Below are 18,541 nucleotides of genomic sequence, written 5' to 3'. Positions count from 1 at the left end.
TGTGTTTTAAACAGCATTTTCCACATTGTTTTTTAAAGTTTTAGTGTATCTGAACTAATTTTTCCAAACAGACATATTTTAAACAAAAGGTAACAGGAAAAAGCCAAAAATAAATGACAAGTTTAAAAAAAACCTCCCCAGATTAGCTGCAGGAAAGAGAATAAACAGCAAAACCCAAAAATGACTTATGTCCAAGCAGGTTTGAAGCCTTTAACTGTCCCTGACCATGGTAGGGGACAGTGGGCCACGATTTTAGAGATCTCAAGTCTCCAGCAACACTTGTGGCTGTCCCATGAGATTTCTGAAGCACCAAAGAAAATTCATTGACTATTTTCTATTTCCAATACCAGTCAAACATCTCATTTCCACGCTGATTTTTCCACTGGGCACCTGTTTGCAACCCTCAGCTGCTAAACCCTTGTAAAATCCATTTCTCTCTTCAGTCCTTTTCAGGGGAGGAGGGAGGCCAATAAAAGAGCAATAAAAATATTTTACAAGTAAGTGTGCAAGGTTAACGAGGAAGATTCATTCTGCATTACCCCACTGGACTCAAAGCAGATGTTTGCTTGGTCAAGTGCCTTTGTGGAAAGTGGTGTTAAAATTTCACTGGAAAACAGAAAACATCTGCTACTCACCTCTGTGTAAAATCTTCAGACTCCATAAATAGGTCAGACCTTTCACAACCTGAAGTTAAAAGAAAAAAAAAAAAAATCACATTTTAGGGATTCCTGGTAGGAAGAATTCCACATGTCAGCTGGGGTGGGACATCAGAGAACCCAGCTGTAAGAATGGAGCCAGGACCACAAAAAGGGGAGAGCCCACATCCCTCCCTGCAGGACCCAGGGGAGCCCCTGCTAAAAACCTGCAGCAGGTCCTTTATTAATACACAGATGATTTCTTCCCAGGACCTGGAGGCTGAAGTCAGTTGAGCTCACGCTGAATCCCTTCAGGCATTTCAGTGTGTCTTTAATTCACCTGTCTTTGCTGGGCTGTTAAAAACCACGGAGGCCAAAGGATGTGATGATTTGTCTTCTTGTAACAAAAAGGCCAGAAAACAAGAAAATCTCTAATAACCTCTTCCACTTCATCCTCCCTTCCCTTTCTTCCCATTTGCTGCCTCCTGCACTTTCCCTTTACTTTCCACACTTTCATTCACTCAATGCCAACGTGGAACTTTTCTTCTTGAGCTGTAAAAATTCCCTCATTCTCCCTCACACTCATCTTGCACCAACACAAATCCTAATGCATCTCACAGCAGAGAGATTGCAGCTCCTAAAACACAATTCCCAAAAGTAAATACAACCCCTCACCCTGGACAGATGTTGCCCTGGTACTCCAGAATTCCCTCCTTCCACCACCAAAACTGCTAAAGACAAACTCCAAAACCAGTTACTGCAGCACAAAATTCCACAAACACATTTCAGCCCCTGCTGACCTCCCCAGTCCAACCCTGTTGGCTCAGCCAGCAAAGCTTTTTTAGACACTTTCCATCTCTGAGGTGACATTTAATTCATTTCCAAGATGCTTTCCTCATGTATCTCCAGAACAATGAAGCATTTCTGACACTGCTGAAGTTGTGTGAGTTCTGCAGTCAAGACAATTACATTTTTTGTGCTCTGAGTAGCCCAAAATGAAATTATTTGTGTTGCAGTGATCAAGCAGAAGTGCTAAAAATATGATGCAGAGTGAAGGCAGAGAGCACAGTAATTTTCTGCCTTCCTCTTGGATTAGAAATGCTTTCAAATTCTAAGATTTATTCTGTAAGAAGAACGCTGTTGGTGGAGTCAGAATCTCTTTGTAAAGCAAATAACAATGGTGGATCCCAAATGAATTGTTCCAGGGGATAATTCCTCTCTTAAACTCACTCCAAACCCAACCATCTCCTGACCTCAGATGGTTGTTACCTTTAACAAAAGGGTTGGTCCAATTCTGCCTGCCCAGAGGTGTGGCTTTTCACCTCAAGCCTTTCAAAAAGCTTGGACTTGATGATCTTAAAGGTCTTTTCCAACCTTAATCATTCTATGATTCCAAGGCTTATGAAAAGCAAAACGTGGGAATTCTATTTACAGCATTCTGACATAATAATAACAGTAATAATAATAATGATAATGAAAATAATAATGTATCAATGCAAATATAAATCAGGGAGATGCCCCATTTCAAGCTTCTTCCAATGGTCAAAGGGATTTTCAGAACAGTAAACTCTTTGATTATTAAAAGTATATTTAGACTATTGAAAATCTTTGAAACCATTAGGAAATTATTTACTTTAAAGCAAGCACCCATAAGAAAAAAAAAGGAAACATTTCTGATGAAACAAATCAACAGCTGCGAGTTATGAAACATCTTTATTATGGAACATGGGCTGGGTAAGCAGTTAGGGAAGCCATGGAATTTAACAAACTCTCCCTCCAGATTCTCTGGGTGTACAGAGGAATAAAAAGGAGCTTTTCCCTTTATCCTGGGCTGTAAATATGCTCACAGGAGCCCCCCAAATGGACTCACCTCGTTATTCACTCCCCTTACATTTGCCTATTAGGGAAGGACTCTTAAGCATTAAATATTATTCTAAAATGGTGCTGGAAGGGAGAATCTTTTGATTGAAGCTGGAGCAGGAATTATTGGTATTCAGTAAAGGAGGTTTTACAACAATGCCTTGACAAAGCCTTGACACAAAAAGTACTTCTACCTGCTGTCAATCACTCACTCTCCTGACAGTTCAAGTGCACATCCTTTCTGGGAGAACTTCAATCAACATTAGCGCTCAAAATACAGAGCACAGTGTCACTGCTTCAGAAATGGAAGGGAAAATAAATGTGTGAAGTGGCAAGCGAAGGGAGAGAGGGTTTTACACCCACAGCCCAACTCAGGACATGGCAGCACCAAGCCAGGAGCGACCACAGCGTCATTTTGGGGCTCCCAGGATCCACTTTTCCTTTAAAAACCACTCCAGCCCTCCACACAAATAAAGGACAGCAGCAAGGAGAGAGATTTCCCTGTCTCACTGATTGTGCCTCACGCAGCAAACAGGGAGGAATTTTACTGTGAAGTCAGGGATCCCTCCATGTTTGCTACAGAAAAGGCTGAGAGAATTGGGATTGTCCAGCCTGGAGAAAAGCAGCTCCAGGGTGACCCAACTGTGGCCTTCCAGTGCCTGAAGGAACCAAAAACAAAGATGGAGAGAGACTATTTCCAAGGGATGGAGGGACAGGAAAGGGGAATGGCTTCAAACTGACAGAGGACAGGGTTAGATGGAATATTAGGGGGAAATTGCTCCCTGTGAGGGCGGTGAGGCCCTGGCACAGGGTGCCCAGAGAAGCCGTGGCTGACCCTGGATCCCTGGAAGTGTCCAAGGCCGGGTTGGACAGGAAGCCATTCCCTGTGCCCTGTCCCTCCATGCCTTGTCCCCAGTCCCTCTCCAGCTCTCCTGGAGCCCCTTTAGGCCCTGCAAGGAGCTCGGAGCTCTCCCTGGAGCCTTCCCTTCTCCAGGTGAACATTTCCAGCTCTCCCAGCCTGGCTCTAGTCCTCGGAGCAGCTCCATGGCCTCCTCTGGAATTGCTCCCACAGCTCCACATCCACGAGAAAGTCTGGTTGAGAGGGGAATGTATGAGAAAGGCAGACCCAGTGGTGCCCATTTAGAACCATTCAAGTTGGAAAAGCCCTCCCAGATCAACAAGTCCAACCACAGAAATCCTGAAGTCGGGGCCAGAGGAGTGCTGGGATGCAGGGAATGCCTGGATGTGCTGCTTCCTTTTTCTCTGGGAATGGTTTCACTTCAAAACTTCTACAAATACACCGGGAGCTTATTCCAGTTAACAGATGTGCAGGTCACACGTATTATTAAGCAGCTTCCATGGATTAATGCACTGGACATGTCTTGGGAGAATAAAAGACAAATGGCTCTGGACATGGGGAAGGGGAAAAAAAAAAAAAGAGACTATGGAAGCTGCAGGTTTTGTCTCCAAAAGCCATCCGTGTGAGCTGCAGCTTTTGTCTGGCACTCTCCTCCTGGGCAGCAGCGAGCAGCAATCCCAGGATTTGGGTAATCTCCCCAAGCTGTTCAGGGGGATTACGGTGTCTGCGTGCAGGACTCGGCACAAAGGTGCCCCAGCCCCCAAAAAGAGCTCTGCTGCCACCTCAGACACAACGTGGGGAGGCTCACCGGAGCCATTCCTGCTGCCACTGAGAAATCCATTGGAAAACAAAAGGCTTCTGCTGCCTCCTTCCAACAATTCCACTGCGCCAAAAATCAGCACCAGAGCAGAGGAGCTGCCAGTGCTGGTTCAGCCTCAGCGCACACCTTCTGCTCTGAGAGCAGGAGGAAGGGCTGAGTCCCTTCTCTGAAGCGCCTTTGTTCCCCTCTTTCCTGACCCCCTGCTCCACAGTGGGCACAGGAAAGCAGGAAATAAAATAACTAGGAAAAGCTAAGTATCCATGTCAGGGAGTCAGGCTCACAAGCTGACTGATCAGGGACAAAATGACCCCAGGGGAGCAAAAACCCACCGACATCGAGACATAAAAGGTGGGGCTGAGGCACCACCATTATGGATGAGAGGGAAATTGGAGGAGAACACCTGTGGAATGCCAAGGGGAGGATGGGGGAGAGGAGAGACAAACCCAAGGGAATGATGAGGTGGTGATGGATTAAACACACACTGTGAGTGAGATAAGGAAAAGGAGAAGGAATGAGCAGTTGAAGGAATGCTGGAAGGCCCATCCCAGAGTTATCAAACCATCGACATCATCATCATCATCAGGGATATGGGGATGCTGTGAGCAACTTCCCACTCCCTGCTCCAGAGGGAAGAGGAGATGAAACGTTTTCCCTCTGAACTGGAGGTGAAGAGCACTCAAATTCCACAAGGAACTGGCAGGTACATAATGAGCAGATTTGAAGCTACTCAGAGGAAACAGCATCAGAGAGGGATGTTCATCACCCTGGGCAGGCCACACAAATTAAGAGGAAAGTAGAGCTGTGAATTACAATGAACAGAGACTAAATAGCTGCCTGTGTTGGATTAAAGGATTTAAATTGTCAGCTTGATGTATAATGAATGTGAAAACCCAGCACTTAATTAAATGGCACATGATAGAATAACTTTGTTTTGCTTTAAACTGCTTAAGTTATCAAAGTATTCCTTATATTTAGCAATTGTTTAGCAGTATCTCCCTCCCTGGTGAGATCCACCGAGACACTGGTCATTACCCTGTGTTCAGCTGTGGAGGAAGAGGGATTTTTTTAAACTTTTTAAATTTCTGTTGGTCTGTAATTTGAGTTTTCAATCATGGCCAGTGAATTTTTAGCAGCTGAATGCTGCAGAGCCCCAAGGATGATCTACCAGGGGCTTTAAGGATCCCACTGTCAACACCTTGAGACCAAACCCAGGAGGTTCTGAGGAGTTCTTCCTATAGCACAGACTCATCACCCCTAAAATGACCCCTATTAACTCCTCCCCGTGGCTGCTCAGGTGTGAAAGGGGTGAGACACCAGCCTGTGCCTGGGTCTCGCTTGTGCCAAGCAAAAAACTTCATCCTCCTCACCTGCCTTGAGGAGAACACAGGAAATCTGTTCTGCCACTGCATTTTGGCAGCAGGAACCAACTTAATCCTTCAACCTGGCAAGGAGAACTCATGGAGTCACTCTGTGCAGCATAAGGACAGTCAGGATGGAAATCACATGCTCAGAGGCAAAGGATCCCCACCAGGGCTCCTGAATCACCTTCTGAAGGCACCACAGAGAACAGGAGGGCTTAAAGGCTGATTAAATAATTAATTAATTAAATAAAGGTGATTAAGAGCACTGCTCCATCCAGCAGGGCTGATAGGAAGGAACGGTGATAGGAAGGAATGTGACCACACGGACCTTCAGCAAATTCTTTTTTTTTCCCCTCACCCCACTCAATTTATCCCATCCTTTCACACAGATCTGTACAACAGAATCCTGGAATGGTTTGGGTTGGGAGGGACCCTAAAGCTCATCCAGTGCCACCCCTGCCATGGGCAGGGACACCTTCCCCTATCCCAGGGTGCTCCAGCCTGGCCTTGGACACTGCCAGGGATCCAGGGGCAGCCACAGCTGCTCTGGGCACCCTGAGCCAGGGCCTCATCACCCTCACAGGGAGGAATTCCTTCCCAATATCCCATCCATCCCTGTCCTCTGGCACTGGGAAGCCATTCCCTGTGTCCTGGCCCGCCATCCCTTTAGGCCCTGGAAGGGGCTGTGAGCTCTCCCTGGAGCCTTCTCCTCTCCAGGCTGGACAATCCCAGTTCCCAGTCCTTCCTCATAGGACAGGAGTCCCATGCCTCTCACCATCCCATGAACCTCCAGCCTCCCATGTGTTGGTCATTCAGAAGGAAGTTTTCCTTAATCCCAGAGTCCCTGTGCACAGGGATGGTTTGGAGGAGCAGGAGAGAGGAAGCACCCTCCTTCCACACGAGCACACAGACCCTGGAGGTGCCCCAACGTCCCAATGAACACTTGAATCAGAGATTTTTTTACACACAATCAAAAACTGAGAGACAAAAAGCAATCCAAGTACTCACAGCCACTGCTATCCTTCCGAGAACGTGTTCTGGAATTTTTCTATAAACATCCAAAGAACCCCCTGCAGGGACAAACAGCACGTGCTCAGGTGATGCCAGATGAAACAGTGCCCCAGATTTGAAGCCCCAAGGGTTTTCTAGGCCTTGGTTATTAATAAAAACACCATCAATGCTAGAACAATAACTGTGTCAGAAATAACTGACCTTAAAAATCTCCCAAACTCTGCATAAACACATGCAACAGCACTTGGGGCTCTTTTTACCACATTCCTGATTTTTTTCTTGCAGCATTAATATTCAGAAAACAGCAACAACAAAACATTAGAAAACCTCCCAGTCACAGGTCAGAATATCAACATAGAGAACTCCAAACCATGTGAAAAAATGTCTTGGGGATAACAAAATCATCCCAAAAAGCAGATTCCAAGGTCCAAAGTATCCCAGCTCTTGTCCCCAAAGGCTGGTGCTACCACTCTGTGGTATCCAAGATGGTATTTCCTCCTGACATCACACCAGGGATGGTTTGGTTGGCCCATACTGACGCCTGAAATGAATTCCTGGAGTTCCTGGGGAAGCAGGGTAAATTTTCCCAGTAAATCCAGAATGGGAACCAACCTGGCACAGCCCTGTCAGCATCACCCATGCTGGGACACCAAGAAGCCTCATTGCCTCTAACAGCCCTACAGGCATTCCCAAGGGATTGGGAAGTGTTACCTCCCTTCTCCTCTGCAAAAACCACTCGTGACCAAACTGGTGTCCAAAATGTCCCCGGGGCAAAATACAAATTCTTAAGGTAAGAAAATAAATTCAAAATTGAGAACTAAAAATCTCCAAGCAGAATGGCCAACAAAGTAAATAAATGGACAAAGAAACTGCAGGCAGAGAATTGCTGCAAACTGAAGGAGAGGAGGTTGGGATGAGATGTTGGGAAGGAATTGTTCCCTGTGACGGTGGGGAGGGGCTGGGCTGGAATTCCCAGAGGAGCTATGGCTGCCCCTGGATCCCTGGAATGTTCAAGGCCAGGTTGGATGGGGCTTAATTACACCACAATTCTCATTTATGCTGTAACTTCTCACTCTAATGACCGGGGGGGGTTTGGGTGGAGGGTGTTTTTTATCCCTCGTGGTCTCCACTGTCAGAAACAAACTCTGTTTGTCTTCCCTAATGTTCCTCTGATTCCAAGTTATTGAAACTCCCATTCCTTCATTAAATTGAATCTTTCAACTGGTGTTGTCCACACTGCCTGTGGATTATAATTAATCCCAGTTTTAAAAGGAAATATAAGTGCTGTGGAATGGAAATCAGAGGTTGCAGCTCCACAGCCTCTCACTGCTCATTACAAACCCAAACAGAAGGCAATCCTATGGCTGGTGGTTCCTGTTCATCCCTGTAACATATCCTTACATTTTGCACCAAAAAAAGACCTCTTCTCACACCCCAAACTGCTAAACCTGGCTGTCACAGCTGGCTCTGAAGGAACTGCTGCTGGAAAAATGAAGGAAAACACATTTTTTTGCAAACAAATGGGGAAATCTGGAGTTTTTCTGTGGAGGAAAAAAAAACATCTGTGAAAAAAAAATTTTCCCAAATCCAAAAATGTCAGCTCCCACACGTGTACATACATCCAGGTTCAGTCTGGTCACCTGCACATCTTGTTTTCCAAGGGGAATTTAGCAGGAATTTAGCAGTTTCAAGGGAAAGAGGCAACCACGTAAGTAAAAAGCAACAGGGCATTTCACCACCTTTATTTAGGACATCAACTTTATTACAAATATAAAGGGGCAAAGCTGGAAAACCTCATTTCACATCTCTGTTGCTCTTTAAAATCAATTGGCAGGTGGGAGGCTGATCCAGGTCAGTTCAACCTCAGGGCTTTGGTATTTGCAGGCCTGGAGTTACTTGGATTTTTCCTGGTTGCAGGTGCCAGGGAAGCACCAATATGGTCCTACACATGTCCCCTGAGCACCCCAAAAGACTCAGATCCACCTGGATCCAGGTCATCCATGAAGGAAATAGCCTGTGATCTGCAGTCATGGGATATGGATTCAGGAAATATAAACTAAACCAGCCAAAAGGGCTAAAAATTTGACAAGGTTAAAGCTGTTCATCCGCAGGATGAAAAGTGGTTTTTTTCTTCTCTTTACCTGCATCCTTATGAATCAAAATTAAAAGTCTGGGGGGAAAAACAAGGCAAGATCCCTTTATTTGCATTTTGTTCTTCCTTTAAGCAATTGCTGGTGCTTTCTGCCAGAAGGAGAGCACAACATGAGGCAGAGCAGAGGTCTTCTCCAGAACAATTCCCAGCAATTTGTGCATGGTCAGTAAACTCTGCCACGGTGCTGCATCGCGAGGGATGCACACCCTAAAGGCTGAAATATCTTCAAACAGGAAATCAGAGCATTTCTGTCCATTGTATTTGGAAAAATCCCTGGATTCTAGGAGCACAATCTGAATTTTAGGAGCGCTATTCCAGGCAGATGCTCGTTTTGGCAGCAGCAGATGCTCCCTTGCTGTGTGTGACTACTGCTTTACACAGGCTTGTAAGTCTGAGTGTAACTGCGAGGCAGCTCAGAGAGAGGGCAAAGAGTCACCCAGCAGCACAACAGCAAAGAATTTAACTCGTGGGCTTTGGGGTTTTTTTAATAAAACCTTGAATAAAATACTTTTTCATCCAGAGAATCTGAAAGAACACTGGGAGCAGGGTGCAGCCATCGCTGGGAGGGAGGTGGAAGTGTAAAAAAGGGAAATAACAGTAAAACCAGATCATTTTAACAGGGAGAAAACAAAATGCACCATAAACCCTAAAGGGCTTCACCCTGCTCCCCACCAGAAAGGAAGAAGCTGCTTGACAATGTTTAATGGGCCACGTTTGGGATTTTGGCTCTGAGATTTTTTCCTGCCACAAAGCCTCCCCTCCACAGCGAATTATTTGGGAGATCTTTTCCTTCTTGATACCCAGCTTAAAGGAACCTTTGTGGAAAACCTGGCTGGGGCATAAAATCCTGGCTCCTAAGGAAATCCTGGTGGGAGGAGCACGCTCTGGCTCGATGGGGAAAGCAGAGCGCTGGGAAGAGCCCGAGACACGCAGGGACAGCATCTGCCACAAGAGCTCCCACACAGAGGCCAGCAAGGGTTACAAACCGCTGCCACCAGGGGATTCTCCCTGCCTTTCCTCCAGGAATAGCCAAGAATCCCAAGCAAAGTGCTGGGACACCTCTGCCAGGTCAGGCTGTGGGGTCGGGGATATTTCTGGGCTGAGGATTCACGTGGGGAGGAACGAGAGGGAGCTCAAGAAGGAACTCGGCACCGAGCTGGCAAACAGCTGGGTTGGAAAATAACTCCTTGCCTGGCAATTAAGAGACGATTTCCACTGCGAACACACAGGACATTGGGTTAATAGATTTCTTTAAAGGAAAAGCTGTTTTGGCTATCAAAACACTACAAGTGAGGAACAGCTGTTTTGTCAGCGAGGACAGATTGCACGGGAGGCTCAAATATCAAACCACAAATTAAGGCAGCATTTATTTCTCTTCTATTTACATTTTCCATAAAAGTAAGTGAAGTTACACACGGGGAAAGCGCAGCATTCCATGGAGAATACCCCACAATCCCAATCCCAACCTGCTCTGGTTTTTTAACTACCTGCAATGTTATTAATACTCCACATTTTCGAGTCATACTGCTGCATTTCATTCCAAAAAAAAAAACCCCTTCTCATTTAATTACTTAGCAATCAAAAACAAACTGGATACACTACTCACCATCCATGAACTCTGTACACAATGAAATCCTGTTTTCTACAAAAAAAGCACCGTAAAATCCTATGATATACGAGGAGTCACACTGGGAAGAGAAAGGAAAAAAAGCATGAGGTTGTTTTAAAATCTGCTGCAAGAAAATTGAAGCAAGAATAATTCAAATGGTAAAATCCACATACCTTATAAAGAATTTCTAACTCTGACATTATCTGCTTCTGGAGTTCCAGGGTTATGTCTAAGGGTATGACCTGAAACACAAGAGATACCATCTGAGGTCATATAAAAGGCAAGTGAATTACTCAAAATAAAAAAACCTGAAGATCCATGGACTAAGAATCCTCGTGGGATCACAAGAAAGAGAGGAATAGGTGGAAAGGATCTTTTAACAGAAAGGAAAGGGAAACGAAAGGATTGTCGGATAATCTTGGGATGGTTTGGGTTGGAAGGGAACTTAAAAGCTCATCCACCCTTATCCCAGAGTGCTCCAAGCCCCAGTGTCCAACCTGGCCTTGGATACTTCCAGGGATCCAGGGGCAGCCACAGCTGCTCTGGGAATTCCAGCCCAGCCCCTCACACCCTCTCAGGGAAGGCTTATTCCCAGTATCCCATCCATCCCTGCCCTCTGGCAGTGGGAAGCCATTCCCTGTGTCCCATCCCTCCATGCCTCGTCCCCAGTCCCTCTCCAGCTCTCCTGGAGCCCCTTTAGGCCCTGCAAGGGGCTCTGAGCTCTCCCTGGATCCTTCCCTTCTCCAGGAGAACATTCCCAGCTCTCCCAGCCTGGCTCCAGAGGGGCTCCAGCCCTTGGAAAACACCTCTGACCAACCCGACCTGGAGCAGCTCCAACCAGCCCCTCACTGCCGAGTTTATCCAGTGCCTCCCTCCTCCATCCCTGCCCTCATTTCTCATCATTCCAGCTCCTCAGCAGAACCAGAGCACCAGGGACTGCAGCCAAAGTGGGCTGCACTTCCTGAAGTTATACATTTCCAAGATTTTCAGGGCAGACTCTCTTAACAAGGCACTGAAATCAAATTTAACACTGAATTCTTTGCCATGATTCTTTGAAGACTTGAAAACTCAATCATTAAACTCTGCTTTATAAACCAAACTGGACTCAGTGCTCTGAGCCAGGCTCAGTCTGCCCCCCACACAATAATTCGCAGTTTAATACGTTAAGCTAAAGGGAAGCAAAATTTAGTCAGTTTGCAGAATTAGCAGAATAAATATTACAGAAATAGTGCTGACAGAACAGAACACAGGGAGCCCATTTCCAAACACAGCACCAAAATCTGTCTCCAAGACAAGCCAATAACCTGCTCTTCCCAGAGTTTGCTTTGGGGTTATTTATAAAAGCTGTCACTAAACTAAATTGTAAGTGTAGTACAGGGCTGCCAAGAAACGTTTAACACACTTGTCCAGATCAATAATCATTTGCCAACAATATTCACTTACATTTTTTCCAGCGTGAAAAACTTAGAAATTCATCTGCTGGGATCCCCCCAGTTGTGGTCACGGCACATCACCAGAATTCCATCTCGTCAGTGGTGTAGAATTAAAATTTTATCTCACCCGGTTCTAATCCTGGTGAGGAATTTCCCTGCAAAGGCTTCACTGACCTCAGCATCAGAAATATCCCTGACATCCCAACACCCAGGCCTGGAATGAGGAAAGGTCTGAGGCTCCTTTGCATTAACCTTAACTACAAACAGCCCCCAACACTGAGGATAACCTGGGAAAGCAGAGCTTCCCCATTTACAGGTGGTCCGGACACCAAGGGAAGGACACAGACAGCGGAATTACAAGCTTATTTCATCCCAAAATTCATCAGGAGAGATCAGCCTCACTTTTCCTGCAGAATTATTTTACTGTTTTCTTCCACCTGGAAATGTGTGGTTTGTGTGGCCCCACCTGACGTCAAGGCTGGAGGAACCTTATTTATTTACAGCACAAAAAGAGGAAAAAACCATTTACATCCCACCTTAACTTGCATTTATCATCTCCTTTTGAGTGAAATTTCCAAGCCTGTTTTGTAGAGGTAAAAACTTTCAGGGATTCATGAGGTGACAGTTTCCAGCATGGGCTGGAACTGTGTTAAAGCAGAAAAAGAACCCAAAACATCTCCTCAGAGTCATTGCTACTGAGGAGGAAGCTGTGAATAAAGATTTGGATGCAACATCCTGGAATCCTGGAATGGTTTGGGTTGGAAAGGACCTGTTACTTCCCCATTATTTCCCTTGAATCACCTGACTCTGCCCAGGGTGCTGGAGCCTCAGGGATGTGGACGGACAGGATGGATCCAGTGTCAAAACTGGCTGAAATGGTTGAGCTGGGGAAGGATATTGGACCAAAAGGGCATTTAAAAAAAATTTAAATGACATGGAGATGCTCTGGGATTCAGCAAGGTGCTCCAAGCAATCTTCCTGATCAAGCTCCATCTTCTTAATGAAGTTTTTGCCCAAAACACAGCGATTTTGGAATCACACTGAGGCACAGGTGAACCCAACCCGTACTTCCATGGAAAAGGGTTAACTTTGGAGAGAGGAATCTACCTGAGCCCATCTCCTCTGCTCCCCACCACCCCTCCAGGACAAACAAGGCTGAGCTGTCAAGTGAAATCCAAGCAGTCAAGTGACTGAATTATAATTTACTCCGTGCTCAATTTAAATCAGTGTGAGGCTATTAAAATATCCAGTATAAATACAGCAATTCATCACAGGCTGTCATGGATGACTCCATCCATTTGCTGGAGTGGCACTCGCTCCACTAAAGGGAACCAGAGCAAAAGCACAGGTCAAATTCAGCTGCTATTCTGTTTTAATTCCCTGCTTTAATCTGGCCTGACATAATTGTCTTTTGCAGTAGGTACAACTCACAGGAAATTTGGGGGCATTACAGGCAGTATACAAATGATTAATCAAATGCTCCATTGAAATGCCAGCTCAAAGCAGTGGGAGAATGGCAAGCAGCCAGTGCACACTCACAGCTTCCACTTGGATTCCTCCCCTGGAAATAGGGAGAAGTTACTTGGGAAAAGGGCATTAAAGCCTCTGCAGGGAAAGGTTATATAAAAGATGTCATTTGGTGCATCACTGAGGGATTATGGTATGGATTTTTTAGCGTTGGGTTGTTTGGCTGAGGGATTTTCATGATTATTTACCAGCTGAAAGTATTTTAATCAACAGGTTTTTGGTTATCTTGTGCAATTAAATCTGTATATTGTCATTAGAAAAAGCCCCAAAATGCAGAGCTCTGCTTTCCCAGATCCCTCCCCTACAGCCTGATAATCCTGTGTCAAAACATTGGATCTGTGTGATGATCATGTCAAGAGGTTGGCATTGAAATCCTCTTTAGCTGCTGCTTATGTCAAGATACAAGGAATTTAATGAATTACTTTTTATTACCACATAAAATCATAATTATATATAATTATATATAATATAGACTGTCTATGATATAGACATGCTCTTTTCTATATTTCCTATATATTTTAATAGAAATATTTAATTAAGTAATCTTTTTGATGGCAATTCCACAATCACCACCAGAGCAGCTCTCCCAACCTCCAGCTCGTCAGCACCTTATTTTTAACCACAATAATGCAAATTTTGATTTAGTATCTCTCTGAAATCACAGAAAATGAAATAAAATTGAGAGTGAAAGGCCCAACACGAGCAGAACCTGCCAGAGATCCCATTTCCCAAATCTCCAGGATGCTCATTATCCACCAGGACTCCCCAAACCTGCAGACTCCAAGGGAAAAAGGAGGTGAAATTGCTGGGAAAAGGGTTTTGCCACAGGGAGGTGATTTCAATTAACCTTGCAAAGGGTGAACTTGTCCCTCCTGCCTGAATTCCCAGAATTTCCTGGCGCTCCAGCTCCTCTCCAGGCAGCTTCTGAGGGCACCTCCAGCCCCAGACATGGATGGAGCTTGGAAAAGCCCATTTGAGGAAGCAGTGGAGCTTTTTTAGATCCATATTGAAAGCTTTAATTATAAAAAAATAATATTTATTACAGTTTCCATCCTTTTGTGCCTGTCACAACTCAGAGAACTCCTGTCTAACCATTCCTGACAGGTTTAGGAAGGTTGGACACCACTTAAAAAGGCTTTTCAAAATGACTTTTTCCAAAACTTTTTTAACCTTCTATAATTAGAAGTTATTAGGATGTTATTTCTGTGCTTTCCACAGGTGAAGACCCATTTCAAATCCAGCAGGAAGAATTTGCTTCCCTGCAGTTCACAGGAAAATCAAAAGCCTTTTTTTTTTCTGGGATGAAGGGATTTCTGTGATCCTCAGGAAAAGCCAGAACTCAGGCAGAAGCACATTTTTATAAATTCCACATGGCTGAAACCACAACCTGAGCCTAAATCTGAAGTCAAACCACAGAAGTTCTGCCCAATAAATAGAAATATTTCATTCAAATCTTGTATAACCTTTTATCTTGAAATTTCATTTCACTCCAATCCTGCTTTAAGCACCCAGCTCCCATCATTCCTCCTCCCGCCTTCCTCTGCCATTCCTTCACTTTACCTCAGTTATCCCAGAATTTAAGGATTAGAGGATGGGAAAAGAAATAAAAACCCATTTCCCAGATTTTTAAGCAATGATTCCATAAAGAGTTCCATTTTTAAACAAGCCTTTTTTTAGATCACCAACTATTAATTGGAATGGCACAAATGCAAGAATTTGTTTTTCCAAATCTCCGCTGCTTCGAGTTTCAACAAAATTGTTCAGTTGAAAAAAATCAGATCTATGGAAAAATTACCTCTTTTTTGGATTATTTTTGTGCAGATGAACTGTTAATAATTTCATTTACAAGCATAAATTAATTAACAGATTACATCCAAGAGCTGCCACGCTGTTGCTATTATTTTATCCCAGTTTTAACTGAATTCCAGTGAAAATTGGGATTTATCTGATCACAAAATGCTTCAATCTCCAGGTTTAACCCAAGTAAGGAGCCCAACTGCACTTGAAACATCCATGGAGAGGTCAAGATGTGGGGATTTCAGGCAATTCCCTGGGGGAAAACCCTGGAGTTTGGGAAGCTGTGCTCATTGGGAATGACTCCATTTACAGGCTGGGGTTTTCCTGCATAGATTAATGCAATAAACCAAACTGAGATCCAAAAATCAGAGGGAAGGGAGGGAAAGCAAGGTCAGGAAAAACTGGAAAGAAAGAAGATGTCTGGAATCTCTTACCTTCACTGCCAGGATTTTTCCACTACGGATATGATATGCCCTGTGTGAGGAAAAAATGCAATAATTTGAGATCATATAAAATTCCCCCTGTAAGGAAGTGCAATACAAATACACTGATTTCACAGGAAAGTGACTTTTGGCTCACAGATTTTATGCAAAGCCAATTTTATCCAGCATTTCTAAGGGAAAACAGAGGAAAATACGGGATCAAAAATATATTTACAAGGGAACCATTCACCAGGCTTGTATCTTTATTTTTGATACAAAATATACACATTGAAGGCTTTGATACAGCAGAAAAATAAACTATAAATGGGAATTTAACAGAATCATTTAGGTTGGAAAACACCTCCAAGATCACTGAGTTCAACCTTAAATCTGAGTTAAACCTTGAATTTATCCACTTCCCCATTTTCTTGCAATGGAATTAATTAAGATTATAACCATCACCCAGAATTTTCATGGAAAATCAGGATTATCTCACCAATCTGCCAGTCCTGTGGGTATTTTCAGAGACAAGCAGCTACACCAATTAAACTGAATTAAAACAGATTATGGCCAATTCTTTCTCATAACTTAAGGACCCACAGAAAATATCAGCAAAATTAAATTTCTGCATTTATTTTAAGATTTCTTTTAAGATTAGTGGGTGCATATAAAGGTAGAAAGAATTATTGGTAATGTTTGCAGGCACCCAAAAATAATTTTCCAGGGTATTTCAACAGCAGGTTGTCTTCATTTCTGAGGAGAAACACCCATAATTGGCTATTTAACAATGACTTGAATATTCCCAACCATGAACACGTGAGAAAATAAAGGCAGGTAAAAAAAAAAATCTCCTCAAAATCCAATGTAATTTTGCATAAAAACAAAACCATTAAAGGTTTTCCTCTTCACTGGTTTTACTGTTTCACCCTGATTTATGGCACTAGGCACAGCAATGTCAGAGATGTGGCACTAACCTTAAAGAATTATAATATTTTACCACTCTCTATCTCTAGCAATTATTACTGAAGAAGAAAAGCTTTAATAGTTGGGTTTTTGCATGTAAAATCACCCAGAGACAGGGTGAGGCTGTCGTTTAATCTTATTTACAACCCTGAGAGCTCCCCTAATTTCTGGTAATGGCTTGGCAGTTCCTAAAAACTTCACCTTAATTTAATAACTCTTGGATGAACATTTCTGTAACCGAGTGGCATTGGCTTTTAGGGGGAAAAAAAAAAAGAGTTTAAAAAGGCAGAGGGGGAAAAAAATCACTGTAGAAAATGAGATCATCCATGGGAGCTCTGATAGAGCAGGAGCTGAATCCACGAATCCACGAGCTCTGCTGTAACTGGGGATGAACCAACAGTGGCAAAACATCCTGGGCTTAAGATGAGCAGGAATGATAAGGGATGAAGAGGTTGGGAAAAGATGCTCAACGTCTGTTGGCTTAATAGGGACCTCACTGGACAGTTTAATTAGCTCGTCAAGAACCTGATCCTTTTTCCATAGGAGAGATCTCCTGTTTCCGAGTGAATTAAAAGGGAAGACTTGATTATTTAATTATGATGCACGCTAATTCATCCGTGGAAGTTTGGGTTCAATTTCCAGCAGAGGGCAGATACCTGGTTTGGTTTACAGAGCACTGACAGCACCAATTTAACATTTAATTATCGCTGGGAATTGGATCACAAAGGAGCAGGAGCCCGTGGGCCGGCGTGGCCGGGGCCTTTGGGATGCCAGGCTGCCCAGCAGGACAGGAATTTGTTTACTCCAGGCTGATCCAGCATCTCAATTGTCCTGCCCTTGCCCAGCACAATAACTGTAAAGTGATTAATGAAGTTTGAATGGGAGCTTTGGTTACACCAAAAGACAACCCTACACCTCTGCGGTGTTTTAATTAACAGCTAACACTTCAAATTAGGCTGGAGTTGCTGCAGTAATTACCCCTTCCAATGAGTGTGGAGGGAAAAAGGGTTTTCTTGGATGTTATGTGGGACTGGAAGATGGAATTGATCATTTTGGCTACAGCCAGCACCGCTAAAGCCTGAATTTAATACCTTTATGCAGCTTCTAAGGAACGGACTAAAAAAATCCCACGGGATAGCAAGCACAGCATGAGGAAAACCAGACTTTTAGTAAATTTATGGATGTCTAGGAGGAGATTAAACCAATATTCCCACTCAAAGTCTCATCTCAAGGGTCATCTCCCAGGTTTTGGTGCCACCTCCAGAAGTGAAGCAAGCAAACCCATCAGAGAAAAGGAGCAAAATTCCAGAGGTTCCTCAGCAACTTGGCACACTTCAGGAACACACTTAAAATCTTCCAAGATGGTAGGAAAATTCCTAGAAACAGCTCAAAACAGCAGCTCCCCAGTGCCAGGGACGGGTTTGAGCAGTGCCCAGCAGTGAGGAGAAGGGGATGCTAAACACCACGCTGGGTTTTGGGGGGGGTCTCCCTCCCCGCTCCTGGCACAGGAGATGGAGGCAAACACAGAATCCTGGAATGGTTTGGGTGGGAAGGGACCTTAAAGCCCATCCCATTTCACCCCCTGCCATGGGCAGGGACATTTCCACTATCCCAGGGGGCTCCAGTCTCTGGCCTTGGACACTTCCAGGGACCATCTCCTGGTGGGAAGTTCCCCCAGTGACACAGAGCTTGGCTTGAAACCATCACATGTTGTCCAAGGAAAGGACAGAGACTCCAACGCTGCCTGGCTGAACATTCCCACTGGGGAACAGAAATTTCAGTCTCTCCCTCCACATTCCCACCAGAATTCATTATTCCAAGCCCCTGCATCCATTACAATGAACAGCTCCTAAGCAAGACTGGCATAGTTGTGTCCAATATTTCACCACCCTTGGCTACAAACCACATTCCGAGACATTTAAAGCCCTGAAGGGCCCCACAAGAGCCAAGCCCTTCAGCAGAACTTTGTCTCCTCCACTCTGGAAAAGCAGAGCGTCCCTCAGGGAGGGCTGCAGAGGTGGCGTGGCCAAAACCGGGGTTATTTTGGGGAATAAATACGAGAGATGCTGTGTGAGCAAGCACTGTGCTTGAA

General features: G+C 44.4%; 1 protein-coding gene across 2 annotated transcripts in view; it reads right to left on the bottom strand.

Annotated features, from left to right (window-relative positions):
- MAP2K5 (mitogen-activated protein kinase kinase 5) overlaps positions 1–18,541 on the bottom strand; it is a 120,092-nt gene that overhangs the window by 67,229 nt on the left and 34,322 nt on the right. For both annotated transcript variants that reach the window (XM_039557534.1, XM_039557533.1), the window contains exons 9-13: positions 15,499–15,538; positions 10,481–10,549; positions 10,305–10,386; positions 6,544–6,605; positions 636–684 (exon numbers count right to left, since the gene is read on the bottom strand). In XM_039557534.1, coding sequence (XP_039413468.1) covers positions 636–684; positions 6,544–6,605; positions 10,305–10,386; positions 10,481–10,549; positions 15,499–15,538 — 302 coding nt within the window. The remainder of the gene's footprint in view (positions 1–635; positions 685–6,543; positions 6,606–10,304; positions 10,387–10,480; positions 10,550–15,498; positions 15,539–18,541) is intronic.

The sequence above is a fragment of the Corvus cornix genome, chromosome 10 (assembly GCF_000738735.6).
Source record: "Corvus cornix cornix isolate S_Up_H32 chromosome 10, ASM73873v5, whole genome shotgun sequence".
Lineage (NCBI taxonomy): Eukaryota > Metazoa > Chordata > Aves > Passeriformes > Corvidae > Corvus > Corvus cornix.
Note: the sequence above shows the minus strand (reverse complement) of the source record. Positions and strands in the feature narration are given on the sequence as shown.